This window comes from Aphelocoma coerulescens, chromosome 2, assembly GCF_041296385.1.
Source record: "Aphelocoma coerulescens isolate FSJ_1873_10779 chromosome 2, UR_Acoe_1.0, whole genome shotgun sequence".
In the NCBI taxonomy this organism is placed as follows: domain Eukaryota; kingdom Metazoa; phylum Chordata; class Aves; order Passeriformes; family Corvidae; genus Aphelocoma; species Aphelocoma coerulescens.
This window is the reverse complement of record NC_091015.1, coordinates 142,632,918-142,648,699: the sequence shown is the minus strand read 5'-3', so window position 1 is coordinate 142,648,699 and position 15,782 is coordinate 142,632,918. Positions and strand designations below refer to the sequence as shown.

At 37.3% G+C, this 15,782-nt stretch overlaps 1 protein-coding gene across 1 annotated transcript in view; it reads right to left on the bottom strand.

Annotated features, from left to right (window-relative positions):
- The window catches only part of SLC26A7 (solute carrier family 26 member 7), a 77,057-nt gene extending 67,699 nt beyond the window's left edge, over positions 1–9,358 (bottom strand). Inside the window, exons 1-2 of the mRNA XM_069005082.1 lie at positions 9,272–9,358; positions 1,822–2,120 (exon numbers count right to left, since the gene is read on the bottom strand). Coding sequence (XP_068861183.1) covers positions 1,822–2,011 — 190 coding nt within the window. The 5' untranslated portion in view covers positions 2,012–2,120; positions 9,272–9,358. The remainder of the gene's footprint in view (positions 1–1,821; positions 2,121–9,271) is intronic.
- Positions 9,359–15,782: the final 6,424 nt, after the last annotated feature.

The following is a 15,782-nucleotide window of genomic DNA, read 5'->3' as shown; positions in this document are numbered from 1 at the left end:
TTGCATACAAATACAGCTGTACATTTTTCCAAATACTTTCATAACTCAAGTTTATTTCCTTATACTTGAATTTGCTTAAACCTGTGCTCAACAAGTCAATTATCACAGGTTGCCTTTTTTTCCGGCTATTATTAGAATTTCTGCCTTTCGTTTCATTACAAAATTTCTTGGTTTATCTTGTGGGTGGAAGGAAACAGTCACAATAGGACCTCTCAAAATATGTGGGTTTTTTGCTTTGTGCTATATAACAAATGGAACATTTTTTCATGCATGAAGTCTTTCTGTGGAAATATCAGGATAGTTCTGGTAACTGGAATGCTTACAACACTAGGGAAAGAGCTAATATCTTGCATTCAAATTAAAGCACCACAAACAAGATGAAATGCTTCTGTCTCTAACCCTCCTCCTATTTCATCCCCTAAAATAATTCTGAAATCTTGAGAAGCAGCAAGCAGAGAAAGAAAAAACAGATCAGCAGGAGGAAAGGGTTTCAATCAATTTCTTTTTAAACAGCATAAAATAAGGATAATATTGTTTCTAGAGAATTTAAAAATAATCTAGAAAACACAAACCTGTATTTTTTGTCTTCACTGGATCTTTGTAAATTTATCTGTTACATTAAACGACTTCTTGGTACAAGACTCAAACACGAAAATCCTGGCTAAAACTATCAACACTGCAGAAATGCTGTTTAATGTGGCATTTTTTATGAATTTCAACATAGTGCTATTAGCACCATTTTAATTACAATTGTTGTATACACACATACCAGTGAAATTAGGTACTTTGCAGTATTAAGGTTCTTAAAGTTAAATCATGCCAATGCAGATGTTCCTAATTACTTTAAAAGCACAAATACTTACACAAATCATTTGTTTCCAGCTCCAGCATAACTCAATTAAAGGAGTGTTTATAATTTAACATGAATGATAGTTAAGCATACCTAATATGGAAGATTGTTAAGAAACAATACATGTCATTGAAATGAAGGAAGGTGCTAAAGTTCATCCGAGATAAGAAGCTGTGATTTGTCTGAGACAAATATAATATAATGTCATAAGAAGGTGACACTATCAAAGACACAGCAAAAACTGACAAAAGCATTTATTTCCTAGTAGCAATCACTTTACTAAGCAAGATGACTGGAACTTAAGCTTTCTGCAGGTCATTGTGCAGGGTTTGAAGAGCTTTTCCTTTTCCTTCTTTTTTTATCCTTTCTTATTTTTTTTAAGCTGTAAAATGGAGTCTAGCTCCACCCCTACTTTGTATTGCTTCTTGAAAAGAGGTGTGGTAGGTAATGCAACACAGCATGAAATCAGCACACAAGCTATGGATGCCACAGATCCTCTCCCTGGGTAATGTCTCTGGCAGGAACATTCTTTATGCACAGAAAGTTGTGAATTTTTCCTGCTGTGTTTTGGAATTTTGCAGGTAATAGCATCATGCATTTATTTCTTCCAGAATAGCATATCTTACAGTGCAATTATCATTTAGTTATATTTTGTTTTCCATGTGAAATAGAGAAAAAAGTGGTCATTTAACTGATAAAACATTGTATATAACCATATCCTGTATGAATAGAGTTACTGCTCTCTCACCTTCCATATTAAATGTTTGAAAAATTGTCAAGGTATGGGATAAATAGTAAAGTTCCTCAGAATTTAACTACAATAACACAATGCATTTCTATCCACATTCGCACATCCATTCTATACATGAGTTAAGGATATATATTTTTCCTTATATTTTTATTTTGATCCAATCAACATTAGATATGATCAGAAAAACTTAAAATACTAATCTGAAATGAGTTAACTGTACCTTGAGTCACCTGTTGGATGGCTAACATCATCCCAGACACTGTATCAGGAACCAAATTTTCCTTCCAGTTGTAGACAGGCACCCATTTCAAGATAGGCAGCCTTCTCATACACCAGGTTTTGATATCTTCAAAGCGAACAGCCTGGATCTTCCTCCAGACTGTGCTTCTTTTCCTTTTTCCCCCTGTCATCGTTCCTACCCCACAAAAGCAGTGCCTCTGTCAGGAGAGTGCACAGTTGAGGAATCACCCTGATCTGTGTCAGCCTCCAGTTTTCTTCTGAGATTTTTCAGTTCCAAAACTACAGAGAAAAAAAAAATGAACAGAAGCACTTAAGATTTCTGCAGCTGTTCTGTAACTATACTCAATGAAAACACTTATTAAGCGCTTCAATCATATAAACAGCTACATTAAATGCAAGAACTCTCTACAAAAAAGATTACATTTTCTGCTGTTTGCAAAAATTTGGTCTAGTCTCACGTTAGTTTGTGATTCTTTCCAGTAACTTCCCGCTTTATATCCCTGTAATGCTTGTGCTTTTGGCCTCATTCCAGTGGCAAAATGAGGTATTACTGGGTGTGTGTGTGATATAGGCTGGGCTATGCTAATCTGAGCAAGAAGTGCCCAGCAGAGCAGGCATCTCCCTGCCAAACCCGGGAGAGCAGCCTTGTCTCTCCTGGGGGGAGCTGTTCTGGCCACAGGCGGAAGGCATTAAGACCTCAGCAAAGCTCATGCTAGAAGACTTGTCTTACTCCACCAACATTTTGTCTTCTAAATTACAGTAAAGAGCTTATTTATGTAGCAAATGCAGAACATCAGGTAGCAATAAGTCCTACTGGAAACATACACAGACTCTCTCTGTAGGCTGAAACCTCAAACTTAAGAGTAATAAGCTCAAAGTGCAGTGAGGGACTGCAGGGTATCGGCTTCACATGGAAGTGCCAAAAATTCTTGTGACAATCATTCTTTTTCAAAGCTAGTCCTTTCTACTCTTGGCTGTCCACTCAGCAAAGGCTCTCTCAGCACAGACAGTTCACCAACATTTGTTCTGGTAATAATGTCATGCACCTTGTGTACGATACAAAGTGCTCAGACACAAAGGGATAAGGACATGGAAGAGCTTCAAATGTTCAGGCTTTTAAATGCCTTGACTGATATGGAACAAAGACACTGTAAGCTTTCCTGTAAGTTTTCTGTATCTCTGTATGGCAAAGAAATTTAAGTTGAAATGCAAGATCCATCATATGGGTGAAGTGTCTTCCCAATCACTGTTCTGCAGTAAGCAATAAAAATAAATATATTTTAAAATATTTCCATTTTTTAAAATAGAAATTAATTTACATTTTATTGTTTAGACTAAGGCAACTAAAACTGAAGCATTTTCCATCCAAAACAGCTTTAGAAAAATGAGATTGCTTCCAAATGCAACAGGTAGACTGGCACAAGGACAAATGCATCACAGTTAATTCTACTGAGTGACATTCAGCTGATGCTCATAACTGTGTCCCATAGCACTGCAAAGGCAAAAAGAAACAAGAAAGAGAAGGAAAGAATGTCTTAGTTTGAGACAGACCCTCACTTATAAGTACTCCTGGCATACTTATTCTTTGCCCTGCCCATTCATTAAAAACATACACTTTTAAAAGACAGGTAATCTTACTTCTGTCCATTAGATTAAACCTCTAAACATCATTTATTTTTTCTTTTTTTGGTTTGTGTTTTTGGTTATCTCTGTTTTTTAACTTTGAAGTGCAGTTCAAGGACATCATAACTGAGGTGTGTATATCTGCCAAGTGTTTCACAACACAGATCTTTCCTTACTTTCAGTAGTCAGAAGTGGACAGGAATCCTTACAGCTACAGTGAGAGCTACTCAGCAGTCAGGTGCTGCTTAGTTTTGATGAAATGTTCAGTACCTCTAACAGTACAGTATTTACTGTGAAATAAAAATCAAAATACATTTATACACATAAATATGCATGTGCAAAAACATACTCAAATACAGATACTTGTGTAAAAGAACCTAGCCTCTTTTTTTTTTTTTTTAATCATGTTTTGCTAGAAGCTCTGAGTATTCTGAAACAGGCAAAAAAAAAACCACTTTAGGAAACCAAAGAACCATTGCTAAACACACAAGAACATATTATCCATTCCTCAACCTTCATGCACCTAAATGCTGAAGATGTTTGAAAAAGTCTGTAATTGAGATTTTCCCACCTCCTCATTGAAGATTCAGTAAAACTGGACAGTTTTTATCAATCCCAGATTAATACCTGAACTCCTAGGATTAGCATTTGTCCCCCACCGACAACAAAGGATGGTATCTCTCTGTGGGTGTGTGCATGCATGAGTGCAAACATCTTATAGCTGATGTGGAATTTGTGTGGAAACTTTGTTTTACTCCAACAATTATTTTGATAAGTAAAAAACTGCATTATCCATAAATCTGAAGTTGATAATGCCATCACTATTAAAAAACGTTGTTTATTGTAACTCTGAAATTAATAAAGTACTCTTAGTTAGCAATGACACAAAGCAACATTTCAATTACAAACCCCCAAAGAAATCAAGGTTTTTAAGGAAAACTGATGCCTAGGTATGTATGACAACATGCCTATACCTCACTACACAATATTACAGCCTTCGAATCTTAAAGAAACATAAAAACCCCGTTTACTTTCCTAGAACACATCAGTATCCTAATGGAAACACATTGTATCACACCCACAATGTGTAAGCTTTTTCCCATCAGCTGGTTTTTGTTAGTTATAAATCTTTAATCTATACACTCCCAGACTATGCAGGGTTTTCATAGGCTCAACCTGAGCTATCAGAATTATGAGACCCTCTCCTGGTCTGAAACAAGTGCATAAAGCTTCATTTTCTGGAACACCAAAGGATAAGCATGAGGAAATTTGGTTGTACATTTAAGTCAGTGTATTCACACATACTGCAGTAATATTAGATGTTTCACAATTAGCTTTTTTGATAATCTTATATAAGTAAAATCTATTTACAAGTGATTACCTGGTTGTTTGTTTGTTTGATCTGGAAATGCATAAAAATATAATTCTAGTAGAATATTTATGTACAATGCTAAAAAGATAATTACCATAAGTCAAAAATTTAGAATACAGGTAGTATAGAGAAGGAGATATTCATTGCATCATAGATCAGATATGGTGGGCTTTTAAAACCTGGTTTACAACAGGTTCCAAAAATAAATAGGGCAAGCTCTGTGGGGACAGACTATATTTTCATCAGCTCCTCTAACATTTGCATATATGGGGTGTTTACATACATGGTGGATATGTGAAGAAAGGAGTTTTGATTCTCTAGCTCTGGCCTCAAGGGATTTAAAAAAAAAAAAAAATCTAACACCTTACTCCAACTTAGACCTCAAATGGAAAAATTTCTGGCAAACTCTGACAGAGAAGCCCTAAACCCCACTTCACAAGGAAGCAGATTTTGTAGGAAATCTTCGGATTCTTGGATGAGAACTGCTTTTAGACTTCACATAAACTGGCAAGCAATTTCAAAAACTATACTTATGTTTACATATGCTCATAGAACCTAAATGAAGTTATTCACACCTAAGACAGGCATAGATGGAAATAATGGAACATACTGTGAGGTCTCCCTCACTGGAGATAATCAAGAACCATCTGGCCACAATCCTGTGCCATGTTCTCTGTGACAACACTGTTCGAGCAGGGAGGCTGGACTGGAGGATCCACTGTGGTCCCTTCCAACCTTAAACACTGTGATTCTGCAGTGTGACTTGCTCTTTGTAAGTTTTCTCAGGAAGACAGATCACTTAACTAGATACCTGCAAATATCCAGTATTAAACCAGTGTAAAAGAACTAAACCTGTATTCCTGCTGATGTGCATCATTTGTTCTCCAGGAACATCCAGAGCATCCAAGTCACTTCCTCAAGTTCTCCCTTCCACCATCACTGGGTAAAGGGAAGTAAGTGCTATCATTAATCCAAAGCTACACACACCTTTCTGGCTGCCACTGGCTAAAACATATATATGATTTAGATCTTAATATATAATGAATATATAATGATTGAGCTTTCCTTACCTTTTTATTCTGTGCAGAAACTATTTCCTGTTCATCCTTGTCCTCTATTCTGGCCAACAATTTTTATGAACTCAGTTTTGGTACTGCTCTGTTTCTGTCAAATAAGTTAAGTATGGCTAAAGGATTTAGGTGATTCTAAATAAAAGACTTAGGAAAATAAGACAGGCAAAAATCTTGGTCACATAAAGCTGGTGTCTTTAGGAACTATGGCTTAAATTCCTAGACAGATCCTATGAAAAATTTTAAGTAGTTTGACAAAGAACAACTGGATAGGAATGAAAGTCAAATTTTAAAAATGGGGTGATAGGAACTAATTTAGAGAGACCAAATTGTGTAGTTCATACATTGCAGAACACAGCATATGGGAATATACAAGCCAATGGAATAATAAGAGAGCGCTGACAAATACAACAACACAAAAACAGTGATAAAAATCCACACTGTTCAAACAGCATTCCTGAATTTTGAGAATTTTTAAAAAGTAGGTTATCAACCACATGTATTACGTAAACCTGGGTTAAACCACAACACTAGGCAGAGAAAAAGCATATGTGTAAGTATGCAAATCATTTATTTCTGATATTTAAATAACTTCCCCCTCTGAAATTCTGCTGCATCAAAGCCAGACAAAATTCACAAATTCCAAAGCTTGCCAATTTATCTCCCACAGTTGGATCCAATGCATTTTCAGTAATAATTAACTTTAAAAGTACTCCTGATTTCAGTCACCAAATACTTGAATGTGGACCTAAACAGACAAAGATGTGATTCTTACCCTTCACGAAACAGACAAAGCTATAATCTCCATCCCTTCATCATACAGAATATTTAGGAGACTATGGGGACAGTAACATCGAGGCAACACAGAAGCTAGACATGCCTCAAAAGGCTTGGGCTCTACTTAAACATCTCTGTAAACGGGCTTTTCAGCGCTTTTAAGGATGCTGCGCTAGGCAAAACTCGGTGAAGCAACACTGACATCGAGTGGCTTCGCTTGGTATTTTCCTTTGGTTATTGCAGGACGCAAGAGCACTGCTCCGATCTGATGCTGTGTCGCGACATGACGGGTTTTGAACTGGATAATATTAACTACATAGTTCATTAACACAGTTAGTTGAAAAACAGCTATCTGTAGTATCAAAAAAGGTTTACTCACTACATTTCAAATGTGTTTACTAGTCAGAAATTTAAGACAGGAGGTCAACTGATAGATTGGCAAGGAACTGAACCATGGAAGCTCATAATGCTCAGGCACAGTTTGCTCTGAGCACATCTAATGAATGACAAAGGGAGTGTAGAACGGGAAAAATAATAGTGTAATAATGCAACCATCCTCTTAAACTCTGTTCCTGATGAGATCCTTACAGCTGTCTCCTAATAAATTGCCATACTAATTGCCATGCTAATGAAATTTTTAAAAAATAAATTATTAGCAAGTTATATTAGATATTTTTAGAATATCTAAAATGAGAATAAGAAATTCAGTAGTGTCCCTTTCTTATGGAAAATATCTGTGAAGAAAATGCAATTTTTCATTTCCTTTTAAGGTTGTTTCTAGCAGCTGTTTGAAGATTACCTTCAAATTAGTAAAAGAGACCTTATATTTTTCCTTTTTAAACTGGGTTAAATGTCAAAGAATAGACTATGAACAGATGTAAGCACTCTTACATTTGAGAACACATCTTAATAGCCATAATACATGAATCTATATACACAGGCACTGGCATTTAACAGAAATATTTTGTGGCAATCCCTTACCCTTGACACAGATTTGTTGGTGCAAGAGAGATGCTGTTTAAGGTTTCAACATAAAAAACGCATGTTGAAAAAAATATTTAAATCACAGGCATTGGTTTCTTCATATTATTTCACTTAACCAAATGTTACGACAGAGAGAGTAAACCAGATTTTCTGATTATTGAGTGCACAAACCAGCCCACAAGCCACACAAATAAGGGAGAACTTTTCAACTTAGGAAACCAAAAAATTCAAACTCAAGTGACCCTTTCCCTTGCATATCTTACTGACTAGTCGGTGCTCAGCAGCCTGTGGAATGGAGCAGCCGTGCCACAGAAGCAGATCTTCACTGGTTTCAGTTCTAGCCTTGACCTCCAGAGAATGAGATTCAAAGTCTCTGCTCACTCCAGCTATCCTTTCATTTCAAATCAGTGGGTACTAAGCATTTAAGCACATCTTGAAGAATATCCATCCTAATGTCTGAGACCTAATCTGTAAGCGATGGTGCTGAGACCTGGCCCACCAGAGGCTGTGGGACACTGAGGCATGGAGGCAGCTGGGAAGGCCAGACCTGAGATCCTGTTGAAGAATAGTCAGTGCAGGTAGCTCGGGGTGCAGTGCCAGCTGAGCTCTGGGTGGCAAGAGGCCATGAACTGCAAAGGGCAGGGGACCTGTGACACCAGCCAGGTGACCTGACACTAAGAGACACAGCAGGAGCCAATGCACTGACAGGAAGATCGCAGACTACTGCACACCTAAGGTAAGGGTATAATAGCCTCAGGTAGTCCTTTATTCAGGCTCTACTTCTTGGCACAAGCTGTTATTCTGTTGTTGCACCATGATTAAGCTATTTTAAGGATCCAGAGGTCTAAGATTCTGATATGGGAAACCTGGGGTTGAACCAGTAAGAAAACCCAGTCTGAGCGTGCGCGTAGGGAGTCATGCAGGGCACCCATCGGATCACTGGGGCCTCCCTCTGTGAAGGGGTCTCAGTCCCAGCTCAGGTGGTGGGACTGTGACTGCTTGAGTGGCTCCTGGATGGTCAGGCAGGAGAGTTTCCTTGACACCTCCCATGACAGGGCTCTATTTTCCCTGGAACTCCGGTGCAACAGTCTTGTAAGTTAGACAAACAGCAGATAGGTCTAAAATGTTACTATGTTCAAGAAGTGCAACCCAATAAGTTACCATTTACTTGAGTGAACACAATGTTATCAACCACAGAACATTGAGGTGCTGATTTGTTACAGTTTGCCTCATGAGAGAACTCTTTGGGAACTAGTATAACGAAACAAACATTCCTGAAGGACTTTATCTCCGGATATCCTTAGAAGCATAGAATAATTTAAGAGGGGAGGGACACCTGAAGGCCATCTCATCCAAACACTTCCTCAAAGAATGGATAACTTCAAAGCCAGATCAAGTTGCTCAGGACCTTGCTCAGGAGGGACAAACTGTTCTTGTGCTTAACCCCCTCACTGCACTCCTCTCTGTTGAGTGTGGAATGAATACAGTTGGCAGTGGAATGAATACAAAATCACAGATTACCCGAAAATACATAACCTTTCTTCAACAGTAAGTTCTGACACTCTAAAGAGAAAGGATGTCACTATCTGAATAATCAGCAATACCTTGCCTCCAGACCCTTCCCTTCTTTTGCATCCTGTGGTAAGATATCTTATCACACTCTTTTCTCCCAGTGCAAAAACCTCTAAGTGCCTCATTTCTACTCTCTTACAACAAACTGGTGCTGTTAAGTATTTTACAGAGACACATCAGGCAGTGAAAGCGTTAATCAGAAAAACCTGCAATATTAGAGTGTCCATATACTTCACTCATTAGCTTAATTTCATCCAGCTGAAACAGATACTTAATTACCTCACTGAGGAAACTAAGTTAACAGTGTATTTATAAAGCAGCATATTAATCCAGATCTGTAGGCTGTCATAATATAAATCACAGTGGTAATAGATTTTACAACACACGACAGAAAGTACAGCCATTCAAAAAGGAAAGCCTATGAAGTGTAATAATTAAAATTTAGTATTTAAGTAGCTAATATCTTCCTGCCCTCAGAGACAGCAAACTGACAGAATTACAGTATCACAGCTGAGCAAATTCCATGCAGCCTGTGGGAAAGCTAAAACAGTTCTTGCAAATAGATAATCTAAAAGCATTAAATATCCACACAGTCCTTTCTTTCCTCATGGTAATTTAAAATATCTGAAAAGATGTTTTATGAGACCACTACCTTGTAGTCTGCACACTTAACAGAAACCTTCACATGAAGAATGCATAGTGGATACTGAATAAAAAAAGGGCTTGCTCTTCAAACTTGAGACCAAAAAAACTTTAATGATTTTTCTCCCCAAAGCTGTTGTTTGCCAAGACTGACATAATAATCATCAGCAAGTATACAGGAAATCCATTGCTGTTAAATTAAAGAGTGGACAAAAAGATCTGTACTAACAATAATCCGAATTGTAACATCAACTTTTACTAGCTCCAGAAATAAGCATGAAAGATATACAGAGACATAAGAACATTCATTTTCTGGATGACTTTACTACTACAAGACAGTAACCTCAGAAAAGTCTCACAACAAACAGCTGCACTGAACTATCTTGCTTACTTCAATAAAAGTTCTCATCCTTGCCTGGGACTTAGAGACTAGACACACACAAAATACTTAAGTTTAAAAACATGTATTTTAAACTTCCTCATATAAAAATGTAACAATTCCAAATTCCAAAAGTATAGAAATAATCCAAACTAAATTTCCCAGTATACTTGCCAAGTGCCCTGAAATCAGGACTGTTGCTACTCCTTCAGCAATTTCTTCCGAAGTGTAGGAACAAAAACAACCCACTGGTACACTGGTGCTGGGTAAATGGGAACACCATGACTCACATGCCAGGTGCTTAAGAATCCATTAAAATGTACTAAGAAAAAAAAAAAGAGAGATTGCTCTTTCATACATGCCATCTAGATGAGTCTATATATTTTATTCAAAATGCCCACTACACAGATCCATATTCCCCAAGTCCCAAACCACAGTCCATTTTAATTTGCATAAAATTATGGAATAGTTGAGAAGAAAAACCCAACCAAATGCTGCTACTTGTCCCTTTTATGCAACTGTGTATTATTTTATACAATTGATTATATAAAAAAGTAATGTATGATCATGCTTGTATGTTCTGGACTCTATGATTTGGACAATTTGTCCTAATTGTTACTGATCTATATTTACAGAGAAAAAGTCTCTTCTAGATGACCTTGAACAATGCATTCTGTCTTTACAGCTCTGCCTCTTAATGCTAATTAAGATATACTCTCTTTCTCTTCTGATGTGATTGCTAATGACCTCACTGATGAAGAAAAGGCCATAGTTTTGTGGTTTCTTAATTATCAACTGTTACTTAAATTAGACAATATAACAATAGATAATGGTAAGTTAGGTAGTCTCAGTAAACATCTCAAGGTTTTGAACATGATGCCTTTCCTGGGTCTCTAAGGCAATTATCTGCATCACACAACATAGTATGTCTTGTTTTTCCTAGCAATATGAACATGGTACCAGCTAGAGGGTGGAGGAAAGCTGATAAAGATGGCTGGCATGCACCATTCTGGTCTGAGGGAGCAGGGATGCTCATCAAGGTGAGAGAAATGCACCACTCCTACTGAACAACTGTTGCAGAACTTTACATTTTCCCAAATAATCAATATTTGTCCTAGATAGCTCCCAACCTTATGAAGTTACCATTCTTCCTTGTCATGGAGAGGGAGTATAGACAACTGGGGTAATTCCATGCCAATTTTCTCTCCTACATACTTCAAACCCTGTATTTTTAAGGTGTATTTCCAAAACATAAACCCAGTGATTCATGCAACTTCTTCAAATACTTTTTGAAAAGTAATCAGGAAGACAGTGCTTTTCATTATACATACATTTAAAATTTTGCATAGAAACTATAAAAATCTTTATCATTGTCTCAGCCTCATTTTGTGTAATCCCATAAATAATGGGAACACAAAATCTACATGTTGCTAAATTAAAAAGGAATAAAATCTAAGAGATTAAATTCTCATAGCTGTTTTGGAAAGATTCCTCCTGACCCCAGTGATTGCTTAATTGACTGTGCAGTGCTTTGTTAAGTAAAAATGCACTTGAGCATATGGCTGGATAGTTTGCTGAGTCAGGTGCTTAGCAGTTGCTTTTGTTTAGTTCCTGATCTTTGCAAATGACAAAACCATTTTTTTTCTTTCCCCCTCATATTTCCTTCCATTGCTACTTCTAAAATTTAGACATTTTAGCTCTTGTGTTGCCTTTGTCTCCTCTTACACTGGTTTACAAATAAGTTTCCTCCTCTTATGCAAGATTTCTTTGTTCTGACTCCCATATATCATACAGACATTTCCCTTCCACCCTGTTAAAACCTGTCCCCTTGTGCTCAAATGCAGTGATGCAATTATTCACTGGGGGTTTCTTAATCACAGATCAGTTTCACACTTTCCCAGTTTAGAATTACTTCCTTCAAATGAATCATTCACTCAGAAACGTGCAATGTTTGTAAGTAAGACATTGGACAGAACAGTGTGTAAAATAAGGTATATATAACACATATTTGTTGTTTCAAACTATAATTACTTTGAGTTAATTTTGCCACAGCTGAAATTGTAAGAGGACTTCACTGGAGAGAGGGCAAACTTCCTCCAAGATACAGCAGTTTAAAGAAAACCAACTTTCTTTGAAACACATCTTGGGACAATTGCTACAGAAAACTTAGTTACCAGAATGAGAAGGAGAAACTTTGATTAATTCAGAGAGACTTTTCAGACCTTTGCAGACTTCAGAGAAATCTGGCATGCTTACTTAAGCATTTTGGATGAGAAACAAGACTAATTTCACCTGTCTGTACTGACACCAATTTGTCACATACAATGATCATTTTGGTCTCCATGGACAGAGGAGCTCTGTGCAAGATCCTCTCTTCCATTTCAGATACTCTCTGTCCATCCATAAATGGAAGAAGCAAATGTTACTCAGCAGCTCATGAGAACATAAAGCAGTGAAATGTCTCATGACCATCCTTTACACAAACTGGAAAAACTACAAAGGAGTAATGAGAGCCTACACCGGAGCCCAAAGGTTTGGGCAGCTGTTAGAGCGGGCACCCACTTCGCTGCACCATGACTCCATTTTCCAGCTCTTCTTTGACCTTCTGCTACCTCAAGTCATCTTAGATCCCAGTGGCTGATGAATGAGGCCCCTGTCTGCCATCAAAGACCTATTGTATTTGCCTGTATAATTAAAATCTACCTCTTTGATGTTGCCTTATTCATTTGTACTTGTATTTGTAAATTGTGTTATTTAAAAAGTCGACAACTTAAACCAATCCCCATGTAATATCAAACAGGAAACACTGTGAAACTTCATGCTGTAATGAAACTGCTTTTGAAAAAAAAAACCAGAATAAGTATTTCAGTGTGAGTTAGAATGTGTACCTCTAACAATAAAATATGGACAGAACAATTTTCGTACATAATTTACAGATAATTTTTAATGTTCCACAGAATTATCGACGTGCATTTATTTTCCCAAGGTTTCTAAATGTTTAACCTGTATGTGTGGATGTCTTCCTACGCAGACAAGACATTGTGCCAGTGCTCATGTGAATATTTGCTCTCTGACAGTATCACTTTCAGGGAGCCGGGGTGGACAACCCGGTGTGCTGCGACCTTCCTAGAGAGAGAGTCCGGCAAAGAACAGCTCTTCCAGGGGTGATGGCAGCCCTCCCTGGGCAGCAGGTGATTCCAGCAAGTGTAGCAACTTCTCAGCTACAAGTGATTCCAGCTCTTGTGGTTCATCTCCTTGTGAAATCACCCAAGGCGAACTCGGGGACAGAGAGACAGGAGCCTCGTTTGGCAGTTCCACAGAGGCAGCTTTTATTGTCCAGCAGCCCCTGTGAAGGGGAGGCCAGGGACAAGGCTCCCTACTGAGGGGCAGAAACAGGGGGCTTTTTATGGGAAAGGCAGGGGGTGGGGTAGAAACCAACCAGCCAACTGGGTAAAGACTATTACCATATAGAAACCAGGCATGCTGGGGGTGGTTCACTTTGTCACCATGACCCGAGGAAGGTTGCTTATCTCTGGGGAAAGTCCTTTTGCCCTCAAGCCTCTCTCTTCCAAGGGAGTGCAGAGGGTTCCTGTGCCAAGGGCTCACAGCCCTCCACATGACAGCATTGTATAAACTTCAGTAATATGCTTTTCTCCTTGACATAGATGGATTTTGATTTATCCCATACCCAATGGAAAAGTATTATATACATTACATAAATTAGTTGAATGTAAAAAATAAAACCTTCATAGGATCTCTTTACACATTTTAAATAATTGGCTTTTATATCATGTTTAATGTTATATCATAGACTAGACAGCTATGAAAATAGCCTGATCTTCTTGTATTTGGCAGTACTAGTTGATTGCATATAAAATGTTGATTTCTAAGACCTTTAAAGGGAAAGCACAAAAAAAATCCTCTGATCAGCTCTGGTTTTGTTGGTTTTGTCACCTCCATATATTTGGGCACTATAACAGCTTACTTAATGTCTTCTTAATGGGATAGAGATATGAATTTAGTATGTCATTTTTATTCTACCTAGCAACCAAAATAGAATTGAGTGTTCTTTAAACACCCTCTTACTGAAATGTTAAGATTCAGGAAGGTGACGGAGCATTTACAGCATTGTCAAGACACCCCTCACAGTTTGCACAGCAGTATAAAAGAAGTTCATCTCTAAGCCAGTTTTAATGTTCAAAGCAAAAAGATCAAGCCCAAAGTCCCCATAGGCTGCATCACAGAGCCAAGAATCTCTAGAAATGTTTGCATTCCAGCAATCCTTTATTCTAAACACAAAAAAGTATCCACATAGGAAAAAAAATCCTCACCTGTTTATGGAACTTTGACTTACTTATCCTTAAAGTTGACATACTAGAATTATTTCAAAATAAGTAAATTTGGATCAGTTGAAGAAGCTTACTAGGCACCTCCTTAAATTCAAGCACATTGAGATTCCCACTGAAATTACTTACTAACTACATGCTTAGGAATATGTTTCCTGAATCAGTTTTGTCTTGGTAAAAATATGATTGTTTCAAAAGGATGAGAAATAACAAACCCCTCTAACTTCAGGGGAGAGAGAAATGACATGAATGATCAGATTCTTAGCCTGAAAGAAAGTAACAATAATCTTGATTCCAAATGAAATAATCCACATGGCAGGATATAAATATAGCATTTCTAAAGATAAAGTAATTCATGCTTTCTCAACTATTTTCTATGAGGTATAAGAGATTCTTTAAAGTTGTTCCAGAAAAGAAACCAACATAAAACCCTCCAAACAGTTCAAACCTAGTATTTTATCTTCATTTTTAAGCATGTATTTGTTTCTAAATCAAGACATCCATACACCACATTTTAAAAGCCAATTTCAAAACTAAGGAAAGGTAGGACTGGACCTATAGCAAAAATGCTGAAACATATTAAAAGTAACACTTTAAGCACATCCAAACATTTTCTGCAACTTTAAAATTTGAACTCAAAGTCTCTAAGTGAAAAAATGTTAATGACAATATCAGATTAAAACACATGAAAGAAGCCAGTCAAAAAGCAATCATGTATCGATTGTTTATGGTTTACTCAATAAAACCCCAAATAATGTTTAAGCAATGTCATCTGCTTGATCTATCTGTTGCTGGAGTTTAAACAGCCAAAACCACCACCATTACAGAGTTACAAGGAATAATTATGTATATGAATAGATTACTACTTTGGAATTCATTTTCTCTCCATCTGGTGTACATTTTATTTTGACCACAAATGAGGTACTATCCTAGGAAACTAATTAACAATTATTGTAAACAATACCAAAGAGAGCAATCTGATTGATCTAGTGTGTGCATTCCCTGCTTGCTCTACTGCACAGCAACAGCATCCAATCCCTGGTTACACTGGGTAGGAGCACAGCATTGTCTCTATACTAGCAGGTGTACATTTCAGCTTACTTTCATTTTCTTCTGAAAATAAGAGGTGCTGCACATTTTTTCTGAAGGAACACCAGTGTAACACCAATGTTTCAA